The 24628-nt window shown below is 36.8% G+C and overlaps 1 protein-coding gene across 1 annotated transcript in view; it reads left to right on the top strand.

Annotated features, from left to right (window-relative positions):
* DOCK4 (dedicator of cytokinesis 4) overlaps positions 1 to 24628 on the top strand; it is a 163669-nt gene that overhangs the window by 36006 nt on the left and 103035 nt on the right. The window contains exons 11-15 of the mRNA XM_074167652.1: positions 3030 to 3111; positions 3706 to 3766; positions 5686 to 5818; positions 7375 to 7463; positions 23216 to 23341. Coding sequence (XP_074023753.1) covers positions 3030 to 3111; positions 3706 to 3766; positions 5686 to 5818; positions 7375 to 7463; positions 23216 to 23341 — 491 coding nt within the window. The remainder of the gene's footprint in view (positions 1 to 3029; positions 3112 to 3705; positions 3767 to 5685; positions 5819 to 7374; positions 7464 to 23215; positions 23342 to 24628) is intronic.

Genomic DNA, 24628 nt, shown 5'->3' with positions numbered 1-24628 from the left:
TTCAAGCAAAAAAACATATCAGAGCACCGAACAAGGGTTAAGATTTTAATATCTTTTTATTTGTTGTTTTCAGTTTTGTTTTGTTTTTTTGTTTTCAGTTTTGTTTTGTTTTTTTTCATCTCCACTGGGTTCTATGCTTCAGTCAAACAAAATTTCAAATTCAAATGAGGAAATTAAATCTGCATAACCATTACATGTCTGTTGCAATCAGTGTATTTCTTTGTGGCATGACAAAAGTCCTTGGCTTTTAATTGTGTTGTGAATCATAATCTCATGGTCTGTGAGTATAAGCAGAGCTTGAAAATTTCATATTGTAGTGGATAGTGAGTAGGAAGCTTTCAAAAGATGTGCTTTTGTTTCTGCAGAATGTAAAATTCAATAAATATAGAATACACTGCCAGTTAAATTCAGTATTTGCTGGTTATTAGGTAAAATATGAAGACAGCTTATCCACAGCTTGGCATTGTTGAATGGCATTTTTCTTTGAACCAACATGTCTAGTGGTTGTTTTAAAGACAAAAAATGCAGTGAAATGTGGTGTGTATGTATGTATTACTTTTAAATAGTTCTACAGACTGAAGATAAGGTGGTGAAATTCAGAATCGCCTTGTATTGGCCAAATTTGTATTGACGCATTCCAATGCATGGCAGGCTTCAGTGCACAGAAGCTGTATTGTTACTGCTGGAACAGAGACTTTTTTTCTTTTTATTCAGTTTTGCATGGTGCCAAACATAATGGGGTCCTAAAGCTTTAGCTGCTTTGGTAATATAAATAATAATTCTTGCTCAATGTACAATACCTTTGTGTGAGACCTATAAACAAAGCTCTGCACTTTTTTTTACTATATTTTCCAATTTGCAAATGAGCTAAATCTAAATGAAAGGGAAGAATTATTTTGAAAGCCATTTTTAAATCAACAGCAAAATACCAACCCGTTTCTCTGTAAAAAAATATACTCACATAAACAGTCTTTAAAACTCATTTTTTAAGTTTCCATGGAGACCTAAGCTGCAGAAGTTGGCTCTACCATGAAACATGAATGTTTCTGAGAAAATAACATTTTCATGCACTTTGAGGTATTTGAGTTCAACTCTACTATTCTTAGGTTCTGCCTTTTATGCTGTCTGATAAAAAAGCCGCATAGCTGAGGATTGCACAAATGTTTTCAAATAATCACAATGAAAAAGTCTAAGCGTTTGTAGGTTCAGCCTGGATAGCTGGCACATAAAAAAAAAAGGCATTCTCCAGACGTGGCTCTTAAGAACTGTGCTCTTGAGTGTAACAGCATCCTGGGCTGTGTCAACAAGAACACAGTTAGTTGGTTAAGGGAAGCTATCATCCCCTTCTTAACATTCGTTAGACCATGCTAGTTTTGGTCTACAAGTATATAGTACAAGACCTATATTAATGAACTGAAGCGAGTTCAGCGGAAGGCCTCACTTTGGTTGTGGACTGCAGCTCCTGCCCTGGCAGGTCAGGCTGAGGCAGTGTGGCTAGTTCAGGCTAGAGAAGAAGTGGTTTTGAGAGGAGCTGTCACCTGCCTGTACCTACAAGAAGTTCAATAGCATCAATGGTGCATAGTGGGATAGTGAGAGACAAGGGATATAAATTCAAACAATAGAAGGTCCATCTGGATATAAAGCAAAAATTGAGGACAGTCAGACATTGGAATGGGTTTTCCAGAATGGCCGTGTGGTCTCCGTAATTGTAGGTTTTCAAGACCCAACTGGGTAAAGCTCTGAGCAAGCTAATCTGACCTTATAGCTGACCCTGCTTTGAGCAGGAGGTTGGACATAAAGGCCTTTTGAGGTCCCTTTCAATGTGAATGACTGATTCTGTGAATGATCGATGCAGATTTTCTACAAGGCAAATGCTGGTGCAATAAAGATTTAATTAGTCTCTATTGAGTTGGATCTTATCCAACATATTCCTAGTGATTTTCTAGCCGCATTTTGAGAAGCTGTAGATAGTACAGAGCAGTGGTAAACCATGTTTAGCCTCCAGGATGAGCAGATGAGGTGGATACAGCTGAGAAAAAAACCTAGTTGCACTTGGGAATTTTGTTTCTGATTTGAGCATTGCAGGACATCCAGACTCAAATGTCTGGCCAGCTGGGGCTGAGGGTGAGATGGTGAAGAGAAATGTATATAACACTTCTGACTTCTTTGCTTTTCCCATCTTCCACATCTCTCACTGCAGAACTATGATTGTTACTTTCCTGTGAGGCTGGATCTTGGGCAAAATTATCCAGAGCATGGAAAGTTTGGTTTTTCATAGAATTCTCATGCATGAATTGCCAAGTTTTCTCAGAGATTACCCATAACGGACCCACTATCAAATAGGAATGTTTCAAAAAGTAATTTATCTTTCAGTGTAGGGTCTTATGCTCTCTTCTATTCTGAAATAAGAATTCCCTGCATCTCCCTACTAGTGGTGTTAGTACTTAAATCAGCTGCAGCATTTAGCATCCCACGGTAGATCACAAAACAGAATTCTGAAAAAGAAATTTGCCCTGCTGGAACTTCCAAGACTTTTACATTACTGCTAAAATCAGTGTACTCCAGTGAAAGATTTTGATAGAGTTAAGTAGGAAAAATGTCCCCTTGGATCATCGTCCTATCTATGAAAAAGAATATTGGTTGAATACAAGCGTGGCAATGTTGACATTTGTTTAGCAAGAATCAATACCAGCATACTACACATCTAATTTCAGTTCTAGGATAAATGGATTTTATTGCTTGTTTTTCGCTGTGTACTAGGATATACAATATTATTATTCCAAATGACAATCAGTCTTCTATTTTGTATTGAGTTTTTAGTAATTTTGTTAGATGATTAAGTAAATCATCACCCTGTACCAGTCTCTCCTTTTTTTTTTTTTTTTATTGATACAGCTGAGACTATTAGAAATAAAAGAATGAAATAATTTCTATCTTGAGGAAGGTTGCATCTGGAAATAAGATCAAAATGAGATCTACTTTGCTCTGAAGTGTTATTCAACATATCTGTCATATTTGTTTTCTTACAGTGAAAGATTTTTTTTAAGACTGAATAGAAATGGTTTGCCAAAATGTCCAGAAAAGCCTGAAAGACACTGTTCTCTCTTTGTGGTGAGTTTTTCCAGTTCTCAATCTTTGTTGTGCTGGGTATTGAAAATAAAAGCTGGGTTAAATTGTTATTCTGTGGTTGACACAGAACTGCTCCCTAAGCTTTTACATTGTTATGAACATCAACTCTAAAGCCTGGTTGGACAGTATTGCTGAATTCCCAAGTTGAATGTTTTCTGGCAATATGCGGGCACCCATCTAAGCTTCCACATGGGCGTATGTACCAGTCTTTCTCTCTGCAGCAGGGACCGGTTCTGCATCTTACACCCAAAAGATTGTTTGTGCGGCACTCTCTGTACTTTCAGGGTATTATAAGAAATTGCACAAATGCGTCGCTGCTCTTCAAGGCACACAGCGAGTCTCTTGTGTCCTCCTGCTGATTTTGCTGATTATTCTAGCCCATGATATTTTAGGACAGTTGTTTTGAGTGCATGACAGCCAATTTAAAGTGTTAAAGGAATAAGTTGTTAATGCTGTATAAATGAACTCACTGTTCATTTATCACTTTCACTGGAAGTGAAAGCAGTGTGTAAAGATCTCATTAAATGTCACATTTTAATCAGGAGTCAGAAATAATGAGGTTCTGATCTTACGCAGGATTTGGGTAGCAGTGAACTCAGGAAGGACATCTATATCACTGTGCACATTATCCGAATAGGTAGGTATAATCATCTGTGAGTAGAAATCTTACATTTGTTAGACATACGACAGTAAATAAAATAAAACTGCTTGGGTTCAGCTTTGGTATTTGTTAGATTAGTTAGGCCTTTGAATAAATTTTCAGAAAAGAAAAATTACTGGGTTTTGATGGAAAAATTGCTTTGAATTTCTCAGCATTATCTCGTGCTATTTTTCAAGTGTACTGCTAATTGAGCTTAGATGCAAGATATTTTGTCAGTATCACAAAACAAAATGAAAGTGTCAAATATGAACGGTGTTAAGATGATGGAGTTGTCACTGGGGAGTCCATTCTTGTTCCAAAGACAGTAATTTCAAGCATGCTTTGTTCATAGAAAAACTTGACTGGAAATTCAATGTACCTAATTAGTATATAATATTTGATGTATATTTGAAATTGTTCAGATGAATTTTATCTTCTCCCTGACCCCGTTTAAAAGGGGGAGAGGGAAAGAAGTGGAGAAAGTCTCCTAATTATTTTAATCCCTTGTGTTATAGACAGATATCAAGTCCTCTAGAGCAAAGCAGAAGAGAGGAAAAGTGTACATTTCTGTTAGATATTTATTTTAAGAAGTTATCCTCTGAGCTGTACTGATGTGAAACAATAATCTTTGGGTCTGCTTCTGACCTCTTAGATATATTGTTTTCTTTGTAACCTGTCTCTGTAGTTGCATCAGTGCACTACTAAATATAACTTTTCTTCCTATTTTTGAAAGGTATTTTGGTTTGAAATATAGTCGCTGTAACTTATACCACAACTTATAACTTGTTACAAAGTAAACAATATTTTACAGCTTTGAGGAATAATTTTGCTTTGCATTTTCATGCCGTTTTAGTAGAATATCAAAATATTATGTTTTGATTTTATTGGCAAGGATTGGGAAAAGGTATGGTAACCTCTGGTGTAAGATCTTTGGTAAGAATAAATGCTGTAAAGAAGAATAAGGAGTAGAATTTTTCCTATTGTATAGTTTTCAAATATATTCTTAGTCAACTTTATAAATGAACCACTGAAATATTAAAAAGTGAAAATAAGATTTATATGTTGCATGGTGTGAAAATGAACAATTACTCTTCTAGCTGCTGTGATGCATAGGAATATTTGGAGGAGGCATTGCCCTACAGCAACTGCAACTGTAGGCTTTTCTTTTCAGAAATTAAGACTTGGTGAGAAAGATACATAGCTCCCAGTGCACAATTGAATAAAATCATTAGAAAGAGGGCAGTTTCAAATGCCAGGAACACAGCAAGAAGATTGATCAATTTTGACTTAAATCAAATAGAAAAGGCTAGGAAAAATATTTTGTTTCAAATCTGTTTTCATTGGCTGCCTTCTTTCTTTCCTTGTCATAAATTGTTCTTCTGCCCTTTGTCATCCCCGTGTTTCATCTCTACTTGATTTTTTCTGCAGCTGGTCAATTATCCCCTTGCTAGCCACTTGCCTGTTTGGAAGCAGCATTTGATTACTAAACTTTAATGGCTTAATCACAACACCTCTCATATAAATCATGGGTAGCAACAACCACAGTAAAATAATTCTTATTGGACAGCAAGTGTTGAGCACTCTGTCACGTCTGAACTCTAAATTTAATTTGGTGGTGTCATGAGGGTGCTTTCACTGGGTATCAGAAAGTGTTGTTTGTTGAGTGGAGGTCATGAGAGGATGAGCAGAACCTCTGGTCTGGGACCTTTCAAGATCACCACATATTTAGTGGACTTCCTGTACCATTTACTATCCTAACCTGGTATAAAGATGGACCAGATTTGCAATGAGTACACTTGGCCTTGTCTACTCAGAGCTGTCACCACACTGAGCTGGATTGCTCTCTGCCTCCCTTTCGTGGTTTTGAGAGAGACAGTTCCATGGATTATGCATCAAATATGTATTTTGTTTGGCAGGACGAATGGGAGCTGGAGAAAAGAAAAATGCCTGCAACGTACAATATAGACGGCCCTTTGGCTGTGCAGTCCTCAGTATTGCAGATTTGCTGGCAGGAGATTCAAAGGATGACCTCGTCTTAAAAGTGTACATGTAAGGAATGCCTTTTTCCTAATTTTTAGAGGTGTCTTAGAATCAGTTTGCATCAGAAGCAGTGGTGTTAAATGCAGTGCAAGTAAATGAAGTAAATAGCTCTAGCTCCTTTCTGTTCCCAAAAAAAGTGTAGTAGCTAATTTCTTTTTTTTTTGTCACAGTTTAGAAATTTTGGCTAGTTCTACAGATGTATTTATAAATTGGGGTAATCTAAAAGATAAAGGTTACATCCTTTTAGATCTTTGTGTATTTTTCAGCGCATTTTTCACATCCTTTAAAGAGCTTCTGGAGCACTCTTTTTAAGGCAACATGAAGTGCTTTTAGGACTTGTTTAAATGCCTTGTGCTGCCTGGGCAGCTAGTGCAAGTACTTTATAACTACAGAAGAAAGCAGGCTGAGTATCTTTTTGTGAAATGAAGCAATTACATAATGGGAATAACAAAAGTGTAAAAGGCAGTTAGTGCTGGAGAATGAAAAATCAAAAATAGATTTAAAAATGAATGCTTGATTAAATAGTGGATTTGGACTGATAGTAATTGGAAGAAAGTTCAATTTTCTAGTTGTAGCAACACAGTGCATGTAATGTCCTGCTGACATTATAGTAAGAACCATTTTGTGGTGTAGTCAATTCTAAGTACATAAACCTGGGACACATATTGCCATGCACAGGAGGAAGTTGTCCCTCCCAGGGCTGGCACTCAAATCTTGAAGCATGGAAGTCTTTCAGGCAGCCTTTCTCCTCTCTGTATCCCTCTGTGCTGAATTACAGCTGCTGGAATCAGTGCTGCAGAAAACCATTTTAGTGTGACAGTGGACATGTGGTCTGGCCTTATTTAGACTCCCAAGATGTTAAAGTCAAATAAGTGTTAGCTGTTGGTTAACAAATTGTTAGATTTGTCTGCTAATTGTATTATTATTTTTTTTTTTTTTTAAATCATGCCTGTTTGTTTTATAATAGCAAAAACAATGAAAGAAGAAACATTGCTCAAAACCAGATTTGATGCTAAGACTAACTCCAGTCTAAGCCATGAAAAGTGACCATTAGAACATGGTCAGTTTTTCCTTATGGAAAAGCAGATATTTTCTAAATGTATACTGAAATGTAATTTGCTCTTTCACTGACTGCCTGCTGAAGATCACATCCTGTTTTAAATAACTTTGAAGTGTACAGCACAGATTTTTCTGTCTCCTAAGACCATCTCTGAGTCCTGTGTCTCCTCTTGAGTTTCACAAGATAGATTTCGTGTGGTTTATTGCTGAAGAATAGATCTATACAGATGATGAACTTGGTCACGGCTCAGTTCCTGAGCATAATTGCTCATATCTTTCTCCCACCCTTTGCCACATAAAGCAGATATTTCCATGGTGCCCTTCTCAAATGGTGAGAGCACTCTCACCCTTTCCATTGAGACAGGTAGTTTCATGGGGCTTTATTAGTTCCTACTGTGTTACTAGTTTAATGAAAAAAAAGAGGATTTGTTTAGAGAGATACAGTGAAGCCGGTCTGAAAAACTTGTGCTCCTATTTCAGAATTAAGAAAGTTATCATTTTTCTAGGTGCAACACAGAGAGTGACTGGTATCAGATCCATGAAAATATCATTAAAAAGCTGAATGCACGTTACAACTTGACGGGCTCAAATGCAGGTGAGTAAGTTGCCACATTTCTGTTTGCATTCTTGGGGTTTTCTTAGTTTGCAAGTGAAGTGGCTCTATTTTAGAGGCACTAACATCTATGAAGGAAACATTTTTTCACATAGAGAAAAATTCTTAGATGAAAATGTATGATATTGCTGTTCATGTGCACATTTAAGAAAAAAAAGTCACTGAATCTTCTTCAAGGAACTGTGTAATATAAACTTTTATTCTGTGCTGAGGAGCTGCAGTTTGCTGTGGAGTTTTGTTCACATGTGGGACCGATCAAATTATGATCTGTGTTGCTTCACATTTTCATCAGGAATATAAAACTTGCCATTGACATTGTATAATAAACTTCAGAAAAAAATTAACTGGGAGCTACCAGTCCAATCTGCTTTCGTACTGGTAGCTCTGCATTCCAGCTGAGCAAGATGCAGAGTTGCTATTTAAGAATTTACCAATAATCCTCCATAGTCAGCTATATGTTACTGTAACTGTCATAAAAATAAATTCGTGTGTGAGACTTAAGAAATAGGAGACAACTGACCTTTGTTATTGTGAGATGGTGGTTTGACCCATAGGAGATGTTGAATTTACATTTGTTTTGTTTTGTTTTTCCAATACCAACTTTTAACTTTTTCTGAATGGTGTCATCCAGGGATACAGTCAAACTTGAAATGAAACCTGAAATGGAAGCTTATGAGTCTATTGTCCTTGTATTCAAATATTGTTTTGTCCCTGTTAAATGTTATTAGTTGAAAAATGACTGTAGAAAAATCTCATGTGAATGAATTTTCCAGGTTGTACTGTACTACCTTTCATGTAGTAGACATCATGCTTCTTTAACTTGATTTCAAGCATAATGATTATCTTGAAAATGTATGTTTAACAATCTTTAGTGGATAACCAGGAAGTACATAAAAGCTCATGTATTTATCGAGACTGAAGTTATATATTTAGCCATTTCTAATCCTATTATTTTCTCATATAGAATCTAGCCACACATATATATATGTATTTAAGGTTTAGAATATCATGCATTTTATTGGACAATAAATATAAAATTCATGTAGTGAAAATACAAGAGCACATTACTGAGTAAGTATAATGTTGGGCTTCTTAAATATGTTAACCATATTGATGAAGAACAACTTACTCTTGGTCATTCTGACTGTCCATGTAATTCCTGCTTACTCTATGATACATTACTATCTCATTCTCATGAAAGAGAAGTTCACAGTTAAATACTCAGTTATCCTAGGAGACATTGGATAAATTTGAATACTCTTAATTATGTGAATATTCAACATGAAAGACATGTGGGACATGAATTTCTTTTCCAGGTTACAGGGGCCTGGAAACTAAAGCAAGCAAATTGAAGGTCAGTTACATTTTGAAAAGGGCTGTCGGGGGAAGGAGGCAAAGAGAGAAGAGCAGCTCAGAATTCCAGTAGTGCATGTGAAGGTTGGAGAGGGAAAGAGGAAATGAGCAGTAATGCCCCTTTGGGTACTGAGCAACTACAAGATAAACTATGAAAGGTTATTTATATCGCACACGTGAAATTTTTTCCTCTGCGACTGCTTAGCAGCCTGAAAAAGCACTTGCAAGGCTTTAGCAATATGTTCAGATACTTCTGCTGACACCTCATGGAAAATATTGTTGTTACACTACTTTCGATTTTTTCCTTTGTTGTCTTTTTCTGAATTAGTATTGAATGGCTGGTTCTGAAGGTTCATTAGCCTTGTCTGCCACCTTATAGATGTCAAAAAAGGAGAAAATCTTACATTACAGGAGACATGGGTCTTTTCTGTCTCTTAGGAACCATTGTAGGTATGAGCCACATGTAAGAAAACTTGACTTTTTGGTTTATATTGCACTTACCCTCTTCAAATCATGTTAAAAAGACATGTAAACAAATAACAGCAAAGATCCTTCAGGCTATTGTCTATACTCTAGGCTTGCTCCCTCTTCAGATTGTCCTGTACAGTTTCTTTCAGCTCAGGAGATTTTCACACAAAGTCTTTAGTTTCTACAAATTGTTATCTCACACTGCTGAAATAGCTTATCAGATAATTCATAATATTCTTCAGAAAAAAAAAATTCTTCCAGTTTTCTGGGGAAAAATATAAAGGAACTCAAAGTACTTTCAGCGTCTTCCATCTAAAGCACATATTGCAAGAGTATAGCATTTTTAATTAGCATTCAAACTCCCGCTCCCCAAAAAAGGACATTTTCTACTTCAACTGTTCTGTTAAGTACAGAATCCTCTTGCATCTTATTCTCAGTTTGTGTCTAAAAAAGATCAAATAAAAGCAAATGACCATTACTTCGTAATACAGCCCAGAAAGGAGCAGGGGACAGATGTTCGTACTCTTTCCTCTTCTCAGTGGATGCGGGAATGGGAGGACTCAGTCTCACAGATAATTTCATATCACTTGCTGGAGTAGGAACTGGAATGTGTTTTCTGCATGAATTTCCAGCATAACAAAGACTAGAGTAGCAAGTAGTGGATCAAACTCCCATTCACTGCTAGTCTTTGTAGCTGGTGTCAGTTACCAGCTTACTAGAAGACACCTGGTTGTCTAGGTATCACCTAGGACATCAAACCATTAATGCGAAGGCCAAATTGGATAGGTTTTGCTGCATTTAGTACCATTGTTATTTCTTACTTTGTGTTTGTAGTATTTGTAGAATAAGTACTATCAGATTTAGATGATTTCTTAATTATTAAGCAAATCAGGTTTCAGTAATATCTGGAGTGTAGCTGGCTATAAAAACTATTTTTCTTATAGTATTTTTTCATAGAATTAGAAGCTAGTTACTTTGATTTAAAATGCAAGAATATGTGGAAATATTCCTGCATAGAGATCACACTAATTACATCAGTCTTACAAGGAAAATAACGCATTTGTATTCCTTTATCTATAGGACCAGAAATATGTGAAATGTATACTACATATCTAGAAAACAGTACTGGCTTATCTTAAATAATACAAAATCATTCTTTATCCCCTTATAGTATATTTTAGAGAGTGAAGCCTAAAGTCATCGCTTCTGTATCGAAGCTTGGGCTTCTGTCAAATGTCAAAATCTCTTTGTAGGGTTTGCAGTGTGAGTCGTAGTTGCAGATGTTATTCTGTGGGTATGACTGTGAAACTATACTCTGAACCTCTCTTGGGACTACAATAGACAGTATTGGATGTGGCTGCTTTTCTCTTTAGTAAAGCGGGCAGTAATGCACAAAGTGCCTTGTAAACCGTTATTGATCATATAATAATAGCTGCTTCATTTGCCTACAGAATTACTGTGCCATGAGTGAACCTGTTGATTTTTAAAGTGGTTTGAAGTGCATTTTAGGACAAGGGGCAAGAGAACAAGACCAAATCTGGTTGGTCGTTAGACGCAGGTTTATAAAAAAATAAATAAATAAAAATCAGAGAATGCAACTCCAATTGTATGTACTTATGCAGAGTCGTGGATTTCTTTTTTCTTCTGATTTGTAGTATGAATTTATCATGTGCAACTTTATATTCTTGTCTGTGACACTACCTTTTTTTTTTTTTCTTCCATTTCTTTGGACTTTCGAAAGTTGAAATGTAATTTTTTTAATACGGCACATGAAGATGGAAGGAACGTCTAGTAATTGGAGCAATCTTTTATGTTGAGTGTTTGGAGCAGTCCTTTGGGGTCTGAAGGTAGAGGATTCTTGTACACAAAACTTACCCACTTACAACTGTGAGCAAGTTACACAATTAAGCAGTGATGGTTCTTATTGTAATCCCTACTTAAATGCCATCAGCATCTTCAAAGTACCTCCTTAGGCACAAGATCTTCCCATAGGCACCTAAAGCCTAAGGTAGCTTTCATTTCTGCCACAGCTTGAAGTGGAGAACAGGTGAGTAGCTGGGTGCAGCCAGGACTCTTGCACCTTCAGGATACAGGTGGTCTAGATTTAGCTTCCTGAGCGCTAGGCTGAAAAAAATGCTGGAGAGGGTCGCTGTGACTCTCGTGCCCATGCTATTTCAGGGAATACATAAATATTCACTGGCTTTACAGTAGAAATTTACTCCAGTGTTTGAGACTTTCTTCAAAGACAGAAAATTTCTTGGTTCAGACTCTGATTTGGAGAAGGATTTTCAGTCTGTCTCACATGTCCCAGATGACCATGCTAATCACTGGGCTCCTCAGACTTCCCTGCAGCAACTATTCAGCTTTGTATACAATCACGAAATATTCTTTATACCATGGAGAAAGTGAAAGTGGCTCTAAAGCCTGCCAAGCAGTGCATGATTTTCGTAAGTGTGATCTGTATTCGTGCTATCTTAGCATATCCTATAGAGGGGAGATTTAAACCTTGGTCTCATGTTATACATTAATATTCTCCCCAATGAATTCTCTTATAATATTAAAAATTGATGAAAAATGCACTACAACTTCCTCTTTCTTTGTCCTCCTTTGAGAAGAAAGACTGGATAGCTTAGTTTTAAGGGGATGCAAAACATTCCTTTTTGCTCTGCTTTTTACTTTAGGTTCCTAAGATTTTCCTGTGTAAGCTCCTGTGTAAATGCCGATTTAGATTCCTTTATAACAAGTCTTGAAAAACTGCATGTGCCTGATGCAGTAAATCTTGAGAGCTGAGACAAGGATACACATGGTTTTCACTTGTTACAAGAAAGAAGGTGAAAATCCTTTCAAATCCTATAGGGATTAAATTACTGGTGTAAGAAATTATAAACGTATCTAGCTGCTTTTTAGCTTTGGACTCTTCTGTGGATTCCATGAAAATAGCAAATATAGTGGGAAGGTCTTTTCTGTGCCATTATCTTGGAATGCTCAGATGAACTAGACAAGAGTGATGTAACCTAATTGCATGTTTACTGAACTCAGTGTGGTGCGTTCTGTGGTAGCAATGCCAAACCTACACTGCAACTCCACTGGAAACACTGTTAATTACACGTTAACTTTAATTGATGGGAGGGCCTTAAGCTTTAGAGGAAACACATTCAAAATGGTGGGATTTCTCTTGCCACTCTTGGCTTGAGCATGATTTCTTCTGTTTTTAGGTTGTTTTTTTGGTTTTTTTTTTTCAATATGGTGGCAGTGCTAATTTTGTAACTCTTGCATAGGGGGTCAAAATACAGCTCTTGAAAAATCTACATAAATCATATCCTCTTGCATACAGCTTAGGTCATAAAGAGAATAAAATCAGAAATTATTGTGTTGTATCTAGTAGTTGGCAGGAACGTGATTTTTTAAATATGATGGAGGGAAGACCTGAATAGGGAAGTTGTTTTTAAGACAAATTCAGGTTGTGGTTTGATTTGTAAAAGGCTGTCTTAAATCTGTCAGCCACAATCTTTTAATTTCTTTAAAAGAGAAAGATGCACAAGTAGGTTTTTAAAATGAGTAGTTTACTGTTAGTAATAAATTCAAACTTGTTTCCACGTACCTGTGCAAAAATCTGCAGGCAGAGGGTTATCTAAAGTGATGTTGCCTAACAAAAGGATACTGGTTAATAAATGGGCAACTGCATAATGCCCTGATTGAACCATGGAGGACTCGAATCCCATATTGTTGACAGATGTTTGCTAAGAATCTCATCATGAGGAAGGGCAAACTGTTATCTTAGAGGGGAAAGTTATTCATTAAATTATACAGTAAGTTAGGTTGGAAGGGTCCTCAGGAGGTTATGTGGTGCGACAATGTGGAACCAATTTCAAAGTGGGATCTAACTTTTTTGCAGTTCAGTGAGATTGCTCATTCAAAGGTGAATTTCATTACACTGCTATCATTTTAATTCAACCAGACCAAAGTAAGTTTCATAAAGCAAACATCCTTGGGTTTAGGGAGCTATTGTTACCTTGTATTGTTTCTTTGCCCAGCACACGTCAGTTGGTACTAAATCTCAGTCTAGCTCAGTGGTCGTAAAAGCCTTGGTCAGAGAAGGCACAAGGTAGAGCAATCCAATGCATGAACTCATCTGACAAGACGCAAGTTCTGAGACAAGTATGGATCCTAAATATTAACTTACTGAAAAATGGGTTTGGATTTCAAACTGGGCTCTCAAGTGAAGGAAGTGTCCTTTGTGACTAATAACTGAAGTAACCAGTATGACCACTGTCTGCTGACTTCTACAAGTAGCCACTTCTTTTGATCCTCTAGTCTACTCAGACACAGGAAGGTGAAAAGCATTTTCTTTCCTTAGCATCCATCTGTTTTAAAATTTATATAGTATTAGCTACTAGACTGAAATTAAGGAGGTCTTTCTTTGCTTCTGGAGAAGCTTCAGCTGCTAAAAAGAAGTAGTTTAGCGTGATTTGTTTTCCTTTTGCCTGGGAGAACTAAAAAAAGTGGGATGGGCTGCCCAGGGAAGTCACTGAATCACCATCCCTGGAGGTAGACGTGGTGCTTAGAGACAGGGTTTAGTGATGGTTTTGGCAGTGTTAGGTTGATGGTTGGACTTGATGATCTTAAAGGTCCTTTCCAACCTACACAATTCTATGATTCTGTGACTCTATGGCAATGGAGGCAGTTGGATAGAAACAGTGATATGTGCTTTGGGGCAGTATATGTCTCTCCACGCCTATTTACCTGGATTCAACAGCTTCTTGGCACTCTAATAGTATCTTTTCTCCATAGTTATTGTCAAACACTGAGAAATTAAAAAAACAGGCAGAAAACCATATCCTTTGGCTGTTTCATCTTCTATTTCACAAAAAGTAATCTGTGGTTTACAAATTGGTTGATACGGAGGGGGAAGCCTGTTAGAGTCATTATTTACCTTGCAATATAGAAACTGCAGAGGTCCTGTAAAGTGGTATAACTGAGGAGCATCATTTTTCCATTCTTTGTATGATGAATAACTACCAGAGGTCAAATACAGCGGGGAATTGGCAGCTCATTATAAGTTTACAGAGTGCAGTATTTCTCAGAACAGAACTGTGGTAACTTAGAGTATTTTCTAGATACAAGAAGTAATGTGACTATGTTTGTGTGACACTACCCCAGTAGTTCACAATCTTACCCTACTCAGGGTTCTTGAAGGCTTCTTCTTGTGAATCAGCATCAGAAATGTCAGATGCCAAAAAAGGCCAGATTCCCTGCTGGGAGCAGCTATGGCTGTTGGCCACAAAAAGGAGGCATAGGCTCACAGTGGAGAGATGACGGGAGCAATGGCTGGTGGAAAACGAGGAAGAACGAGGGCAGAAGCGGTAACATACTCAACAGGGGAGATGAAACAAAATGAACTACGTAACTTTTAGGTAAGTCATGGGCACATGATTAATTACATCAAGCTACCCCCTGCATCTGTGCTCAGCTAAGAAGAGAAGATATCTGGTTGTCTGTTTTCAGCATGGTTCACGGATGTGTCACTGGTGCACTGAAATGTATTTTCTATCTATACATCACTAACATTTAAACAGCAAGTGCATTTTTTAATTACTCTGGTTATTACAATTTATTAATCTGTCAGTTTTAATCTTTGTTAGGTTTTGTGACAAGGAGATTATATGTATTCCATTTTGACGTGTTTAAGAATTAGTTGTCAGTGAAGGCTGCTATTTGAAATACATTTAAAATATGAATAGTACTCATATGTGCTTCACTAAGTACACAAAGGCATTCCTTTTTGTTTCTCAAGATCATTTGGCCCTGAATGACAACTTTGACATAGAAAAAAGCTGGTTTTAGAGCAGTTTTTTAGACAAGGATTTGTAGAACTTTACTTTTTCAAGTACTTTTTACAGGGTGGGTGATATTGTTTGGCAATCTAATGTTAAACCCTTTCCTCAAATTCAGGGGTAAGCAAATCTTTAAAACTTGTAGCCTAATCTAGCATAAATTATGGTAGTTTGGGGAAAAGATATTAATCCTCAAAGGTGGCAGGCTTATAGACCAGTCAGATGTAATTTTGTATGTTTTTACAGCGGTTCAAGCTTGTGGTGTTGTTTGTGAAAGTTCTGGCTTTACTATAAGAACTTAAAAAAATCAAGTTCAAGGTAGATTTTTGGTGTAGTTATCTGTAAGTGTCCTTCCTATGGCATGACTTGTAGACTGTGCTGGAGATAAGGGCTCTAATAAAGTTAAATTCATACTAGGGTTTTGGGTGTTGCTAAAAGACTTGTTTTTAGAGAAGAATGAAAAATGTGCAGCTGTGATACTGTCAGGGACATCTTCTGTCCGGTAGAAGCTGTTCATGACTTGCTGTTCATCGCAGTACTGCAATTATGCCCGTAATTGCAGAAATGGCACCCAATTTAACCCCAGAACTTCCTCGCTAACGCTACATAGTGAGAATAGCTGGCTCATATTTCCATCTCGGAGTTGGATTATGTCTTTGCAGTGAGGTTTTTATTAGTGTTTTCCAAAAATTCAATCTGCTTGTTACTATTAAGTAGTGGTGGCTTTCTTTAGTTTACTACTGAAAGAATAAAAAGTCTTAAGACTGCTTCAAATAATAAATTATAGAACATTCCTGTGTGATTTTAGCTTCTTCAACAGTTATATTTACAAATTCATTACAAACGTTACCTGGACTTTTGTGGTGGTGGGGATTTGTTTTTTACCACTTTCTTTAGGTCCCTGTTAAATATTGACTGTTTCTGTATTTGAAAAGAGACACATAAGTGGAATGCAAGTAGCTAAATTTTACACAAGGGTGTGAAAGCTGTTTACATGGCAGAAATGTACTTCATGAAGGAGAAAATAACAGGTGTTTCCCTGCAACCTTTTGTCTGTTATTTGCACTAGAAGCAATATAAAACACTTATAATTGTAAAATTGTGTCTTTTATGGACTGCCTAGTATTCTAGTTAACAAAAAAGTATGTAAAAATGTAATTATAAAAATTTTTTGAGCAAGGTGATTTGCTTTTGCCATATAACAATGTGGTGTGGAAAAGGGTATTGGCATCATGTGCATATTGTCAATAGAAAAGGGCATCAAATGGGCTTACTAAGGTAAGAATTGGGGAAATTTTTGCTGAGGTCTTTACTGTCTCTATAAGGAGGCTTGATTAGGTGCTTATAATAGTCATTTAGCCTTCTGGTCCTTTAACCTTCATCTTACGGTGATTCTGGCAAGAAATACTTGAGACTCTGCCATCTCCCCTGTGAAGCAATTCCAAGCCAGTTTTCTTGTGATAATATGATGTCATTTGTGTTTAAGTGTTTATGTTCCATGTGAAGAGGAAAAAGCCCCCAACTTTCTGCACTAGAGGGCATTTCTGACAAAAGCCTTAGACAAGAGCTCAATTAATTTGTGAGCTCCAAGAAATTTGTCAAAATTCTGCAAAGGCTGTTTTTCTTGCATTCTTTTTTACTGTGCTAAAAAAACAGAATTTAAAGCTGAGGAAAAGAGGAAGAGTTTGGAGTTTCCTTTGATAATTCAAAGTAGTTTCCTTTGATAATTCAAAGTAATCACAATCAAGTCTTTAACAAGGCCAGTGAGGACTGAATTTACCTCTCTTTTTTTTCTTTTTCTCTCTGCTCCTAGACTGTAATTTGTGGGATTTACTACATAGGTTTTGCTGTGGTCAAATTGCACAAGATTTATACAATTATTTTTCCCAGTTCACATTACATCAGTAAAACACTGGTTTCCCAATAACAATGTGGAAATCTGCTGGTATAATCTTTGCAGTGGTAACTCAGTTTAAATACTACCAGAAATGGGAACACCTGTAGGCTTTCAGAATACTTTTAACACCCTTAGGCAGCTTTATTTGGACAGATGCCTTATTTTATTACCTTTCTTAAAATACAAACAGTGCTGAATATCATTCTGTCCAAGTCTTTTTTCTGTCAGCTTCCTGAGCAGCTGCTAGGCATTTTCTTCTTAATATGATCTAAGATCCTCTGCCGCCAGTAGATAGAAGCTGAATGTAAATGCTTTCCCCTTCCCCCCACAAGCTCAAATGCAAATTAGCAGTCTGTAAGCATAATGAACAGTTGCCTTTTGTCATAACTAAATGCAGAAATCAATAATGCAGTATAAAAGCTGTTTTAAGGTAAAACGACAGCTCTAACAAAAATCTGGAATGCTTATTCAGCAACTTGTCAATTTTCTGTATTTGCTTTCATCTGAGTGATAAAAATAATCTTCGGTGAATTATGGTACAAGTTAATTGTGAGAAATTTCATGTGCTTGCAAAAGAAATAAAAGCAGATCTGTTTGCAGTACCACACAGAGTTTTGCAGTAATATTTTCAAAACTGGAGTAAATAAAGAATAATAGCTAACACAAGAGGGCTTAAATACCACTAGGGAGGTAATTGAAATTTTTTCCGAGGGGACAAAGCTACACTATGTATCTAATTAAAGAAAATGTGCCAATCCTTCAGAGACTGGATAATCATTTTCATTGTTATGTTTTAGCTCCTAATGTTCTAGAAATGGAAAATTCATAGTTATGAAGTTTTGGATAGAGTCTAGGCCTTAAAGATGGTGTAACGATCATATCACACACAGTCAGAGGCAGTATATGTGGCATGTTGTAGTTTTCTATTTTTCTTTGTCCGTGCACAGCTGTTCCAGCAGGAATGCTCTAATTTTTTTCTAAAGCCGATAGTTTTATAGTCTACTGCATGAAATGAGATAAGAAACAGCTGATGTTGACACACATCATCAGACTGGAATAAATTAAAACTAAAGGATATTACCTTTGTTATGTGACAGAAAATGTATTCATGTTTCCATAGGAGAAATATTAATTCATTAACTTGCTATCTCTATATACAAAAAGAATATCTCTGCATTCTTTTGATTGCATTCTTTCTCCTTGAGTGTCTTCTCTCAGAAATGTTCTCTCCCAGATTGGCTGCTGACCAAATTCTTTGGAAGCTTGCTCCACCTTGACCCTGTCTCATTACTGTCTGGTGATTAAACCTTCCTTTCTAGGAGCAGTAACATTTCCTCTCCACCCCTTCCTTTCTTCTCCATAGAGACAGCTTTAATCCCTTGTAAATAGAGTTCAGTGGCTTTCTGGCCATTATGGTATGCAAGATTCTGGTTACATTTTGTTGAGGAAAGTGGTATCTTTCAACTAGTTGGTTCCTCTTCATTCCACTTTGTTTTGCAGTGTGAGTGAGTCCCTCTTCACTTCAGTTGAATGTGCAACCTTATGAAAATCTGAATGGCTCTGTGGTGTGTCAGTATGTTTTAAATTATGTTAGTTAACTCTAATTGATAGTCATGTAACTTGATTTATAATAACGATACAAACTTTAGTCCCTTGTATAATATTAATTATTCCGTCTTTTTAAAGTGCCCCTTCCCTATGACTTTTATTTCAGATGCATGGTTCCTTGGTCATGATGGGTGTCTAGTTTCTTTGGCAAATGTATTGTATTTTTATAGACCCATAAATATGTGATTTCAGTGGCTTGTAACTGGCCACAGGCTTTGTATTTAGCTGACAACACTGTCCTTGTTACCTATCTGGCTTTGGCTGGCTGGACTTGTCTTAGCTGCCTGGAGGTTTGTTCTTACTTATAAAAGCGTTTATCCAACGACAAAATAATAAATTATAACTACTTTATTTTAGCTGTTGCTTAGCTTTGTACAATTATGTGGTGTAACCCACTTTGGTACATATGTTTTGTGTTTAATAGATACTTATAACATGTAGTTACTCTCTATAGAGTTAGCTATCTATAATCCTAGATTAAAATGGCACATCAAAAAGTAAAGACGTGACCATAACTGAGGCCTTGAAAGTACTGATGTGGGATGATACTAGAGGCCTCAGACCTATGAACAGCTCACCAGTGGCCAATTTCTGGTCATCGAATAGTGTGACCTTGAGAGCAGAGTAAAACCAGTTCTAGGGGAAACAAAGAGAGCAAAGAACAGATGTGTGGCATATATAAAACACTTCATGTATGGTGAATGAAGACGTAATGCAGATATTCAAACTAGTGAAGAAATAACAAGGTGTAAAGCACATTAATAAACGTAAAAATTACTCCGAGAGGAGGAAGAAACGGGCAACATTCTACTCCTTATGGCAAAGGACTTGGAATGCTGATAACTCAGTTGCCATACACCACCTTCCCAGGTTGAAACCATTGACCTTAAGACTCCAGAGGGACAGTGGAAGGGTGAGCAAGGGGTAGATACTGGAAAGATTGTGTCTTTTTAACATTTAAACGGTATTTTGTTGGGAGTGTGTTAGTATAATTGTAAATTGACTAATAACAGTGCTTTGATTAGACTGTTATAATTTTCATTAGGATTAAAAATAAGGTCCTGGCTTTTCGTATACAGTGCGTTCTTTTTGCCCATCAAAAAATCCTGAATGTAACAAATCAGTGGGAATTCAAGAAACCTATTCTGTAACTTGGGTGTTGCACCTCAGTAACGGTATGCATCTCCTGATTTTGGGTCCTTAATGTGGGGTCAGGGGGGCTAGTTTCCTTGCAAAATTAGTGGAACTTTGAGAGTGCAATCAGAACATTTAACTGGGGATTGCGTTCTTTTTATTGGTTATATAAAGTCCTTATTCTACTAACTTTAGCATTTTTACCAGATTTACCAGATCTTCTGCTTCCCTTCTTGTCAATTCTCTCTTCATTTGGCAGCAGGATCCTCAGTGGCAAGATTGTTAACTTGAAAATTTGATTTTTGGAGGTTCTTCAGACTTCCTTTCGTGTGCATCTTTCCTCTGTTTCCATTCTGGTTTAGTTTCACTCTTTCCTATTATACTGGACTGTTTACGCCATATAACATTTTTAAGTAACTTTGCTATTTATATTCCAATGTTCTTCATTATTCTGAAGAGTTGGAGGATGCAAAGCATTTATATTCCAAAGATGTATTTAAACTATGGGTAAAATGACTAAAGCATGTTTTAAGTGTGTTCACTGAGAGATTTTCTTGATGCTTTTGGATATAAATAGATGACTCTTCATTTTCTAACAGTGAATGCTGTGAGATAGAGCGCTCTAATACCTTTCTCACCTTGCATGAGAAAGTACTTCAAATCCTTGACAGGCAGCTTATTTCTCAAGTTAAAGCTATTTTGCCATAAATGAGGTTTTTTTGACGCATCTCACTTGAGCTAAATAAAGTTCTTCAGTGAAACCTGTGAAATTTGTACACAAAGAAAACTGTAGCACTAATTGGATTTGAGGTCTTCAACTCTTTGTCTAGAAAACACAGAAACTTTACTGAGCACCAGGCAGTGTACAATATCTGATTAACACTGTTATGGTTGATGTGATCTGGAGCAATGGCATATGTTTTTTTTAAGTTTCCAACAAAACAGTGCAATAAGAGCATACAGGGGGATGATTATACATATGTATGTATAACAATTTCTTAAAAAATGAAAGAAACAAGACTGGAGGTGGGCTAAATATCCATATTTGAGTTATACCCAGCTAATATGAGCTATACCCAGCCTTGCTCTTTGCAGCAATGAAAAACTTTTCACCTGCTCTAGTCTGAATTTGTGCTCTTGTGGCCAGGAAGGCCAATGGAATCCTGGGCTGCGTAGGGAAGAGTGTGGCTAGTAGGTCGAGGGAAGTCATTCTCCCCCTCTACTCTGCACTGGTGAGGCCACAACTGGAATACTGCATCCAGTTCTGGGCTCCCCAATTCAAGAGGGATAGGGAACTACTGGAAAGAGTCCAGCGAAGGTCAACGAGGATGATTCAAGGACTGGAGCATCTCCCTTATGAAGAAAGGCTGAGAGCTGGGACTGGAGAAGAGAAGGCTGAGGGGAGACCCTATTAATGCTTATAAGTATCTGAAGGGTGGGTTGAAGGAGGAGGGAGCCAGACTCTTTTCAGTGGTTGCCAGTGAGAGGACGAGGGGCAACGGGCACAAGCTGGAACATAGGAGGTTCCACTCAAATATGAGAAGAAACTTCTTTACGGTGAGGGTGACAGAGCCCTGGAACAGGCTGCCCAGGGAGGTTGTGGAGTCCCCTTCTTTGGAGATTTTCAAGACCCACCTGGATGCAGTCCTGAGTAACATGCTCTAACACGCTCTGGGCAATCCTGCTTTGGCAGGGGAGTTGGACTAGATGATCTTTATGGTCCCTTCCAACTCTAAAAATTCAGTGAAATTCAGTGAAATTTTGCCTGTATGACTTCTTACCAACCTCATGTACTATCAGCTGGCCACAGTGTGGTTTGTTTTCTTGTGTACACCAATAATAATTGTCACTACTTTGTAGAAGTTCTTAACTGATAACCACAGGACAAATTCCCATTACCAAAATAATTACTATCCATGCATTAAATACAGTCTTAAAATAGAACAGACTTCACTGAATGTATTTCCTTGTAAGATTTATGTACTCAGTTGAAGATGTGTAGGTGAGCTGTTTTTCATAAGAGAACAGAAGTCTGGTCAGAGTATCACGTTCTCTGGAGTTGTCAAAATAAAAAATGTAAGTGTAGATAAGAGGAAGAGAATAGAAGTTGTCATGCTAATTAGATCTCTGATCTCTTTAGTGCAGTAGCCTGGACTGGCAGTACTTAGGACAGATTTTTCAAGCTCTGATTTAAGAACCATCAAACTTCAAGTAAATTTATTCAGTTAAATAGTAACATGGTTGTAGGGGAAATTTCTTCCAAAGCCCAAAGGACTGATGACCTTGTTCAGTCTGTGTGTACATGTTATTTACTTAAGCTTAATCTAAAGTTAATTATGACTCTTCTGAGCTGTCTGTTTATCTCCAGTTGTTCAGTGTATATGAAGAGTTTGCTTTTATCTTCTCCTTGATCTGTATGTTGACACGTGATATGCTGTAGTAATGTGGAAGGTCAGGGAAGATTAATCTTTACAAGCTGTATCATCCTGACACTCGCCTCAGTGATAATACTTGAAATAACCAAAGAAGGCATGTATGTTGTTTTTGTTAACCTCAGCTGTAATCAGAGAATTATAGAATGGTTTGTTTGGAAGGGATCTTTAAAGATCATCTAGTCCAACCCCCAGTAATGAAGTATACTGTTTGCAATTTATTTGTATACTCTAGATATAGTAGATGAAGTTATTCTTCCCTGGTTCTAGCAGAACAAATATTGGAAAATGATTCTGTGGACACCCTTGCATTTTGCATGTCTTCTAGCAAACGTAGGAAAGAGCATGACTGATTAAATCTGGTGATTATTGAAAAAAAAAGTTGTAATTTCAGTCATTATGAAATTACTGTGCCTAAGTAAAAAAAATACTAATTATGCTATATTTGTTTGTTAGAGTTTGTTTCTTCAGATTTTGAATTAATAACTTGTAGAACTTTGTATCAGGTTGAGTGATGCGTTGTAATGAGACTTCCACATTTCTCTCATAGATAGAGACCATTGTGTTTGAACCTTTTCTTGCATGCAAATGAAGGCAGCATTGTGTTGAAGGAAGTGAGAAATGGAAACGGTAGCAAATATTACTGATTGACATTTCTCTAAATTGACACTTTTCTAATTCTTTTTCCAGTTAAGGCCTCAATCTATCCCTATTGAGATAATTTTGATCCAATGTGCCATTGTAGTTAAGTTACACATCAGTAATAATTTGCAAATGCTTTTTCATGGGTAGTTGTTTTCAAGTCTTTATTGATTTCTGGATGTTGGTACCCTTCCCAAATATATGAAATAATTAAGGTGGGTTGGCTTGGTATTATTGAACTCTCTCTGTATTTTCTGAGTTCTCAGGAATGCATACATACTTGCAAGTATATAAAACTTAAGAAGTAGTGATGACCATAATCTGTTTGAATGGCTTATTTTTCCTTGTTTTTCTCTTCATTTTCAGGTCTGGCAGTTTCTCTTCAGTTGCTTCATGGAGACATAGAACAAATTCGGAGAGAGTATACGTCCATGTTTACCCATGGAGTATCCATAACAAGGAAACTAGGTTTTTCCAATATTATCATGCCTGGTAAGTTAAAAAGAAAGAACTCTCAATAAGCAGCAGAGGAAAGAACTAATGAGAAATTACTTAGATTTTCATCTGCTTTCCAAAAAAATGCTATATTCTTAAACTTTTCCAGAGACTTTTATGTTTTTTTTTTTCAGATAGTTAGAAGAAAACTGTGCCCCAGTGGCCCCATTGCATTATGCATTGTATAGTTACTATGTCAATGTCAAAAGGACATACAGCTTTTTTTGGGAGATGGAACCCCATTTTGTAGAAGTGAAAATGACTGAATGCAAGACTGCTGAGCTCTATGCAGAGAAAGAGATAACCAGCAGAACATTATGTTCTTAGAAGATGGTAGCTTTCTAAATAAGGATTTACAGAGTTTCACTGACACTGTACAGCTTCTGGTTTCACCAGGTTTGTGTTTCAAATACTGGAAATGAAGATACTGGAAATGGATAATAATAGTGGTGTAGGGACTTTATTTTGATTATATGATATGACAAAATATGCAAATTCTTAAACAGATGCTGAGGAAAGTAGAAAGAATGTGTCAGTATAAATGTGAAGAAGCAAATACAGGAAGAAGTAACAGTAATATCTATAGTACCATCCCTGAAATGAAATTTTTAAAATGTTGAAGGGATTGCTGGAAGTCATAAGGCTAATGTCTCTTTAAAGGAAAAGCTTATTTGCAAGTGGACTAGTTTGGCACGATTATGATGTTGTGTTGCTGCTGAGAAATGTTGCAGGGAGGAGCTCACATCTTAGTTTCAGCTGAGTACACACACAATGCCTTGACTCTCTCAAATGTAAATCATCCTCATGACTTGCAGATTTTTAATAGAGAATACTTCCTTACAAAGATCTGTCTTTGCATTCCTGTGTACCTAAATCAGAAGTAAACTAAGGTTCTGAAGCAAGAATAAATAAGCTTTAATACTTCACTAATCAAGGAGGTCTTAAATAGGCATTTAAAACTCAGTAATGAGACTCAGCTTTAGCTATGGGCATGTTTTTCTCTTGAACTTCTGCCTGAAACTTGACAACTGAGAATTCACTCTTGTGTTCTCACTGCCAATTAAACATCTGTCCTTCTACATCCTTGATCAGTACTGCTAATCACTTAAAACATGCACAGAACACAAGTTAATAAAACAGTTTTAGCATTATTATGAAAATGCTCTGCTGCTGTCACTGTGATATTTAGAACAATGAAATGCATGAGTCAGCTGCCATTTAAAGGTAAATTATATATGTATGTTTAATAGAAGCATTCAATTGAAATCTTACAACTTCTTCGCT

This window comes from Numenius arquata, chromosome 2 (genome assembly GCF_964106895.1).
Source record: "Numenius arquata chromosome 2, bNumArq3.hap1.1, whole genome shotgun sequence".
NCBI classification, from domain to species: domain Eukaryota; kingdom Metazoa; phylum Chordata; class Aves; order Charadriiformes; family Scolopacidae; genus Numenius; species Numenius arquata.
The sequence above is the reverse complement of the archived record's forward strand: the minus strand, read 5'-3'. Positions and strand labels throughout refer to the sequence as shown.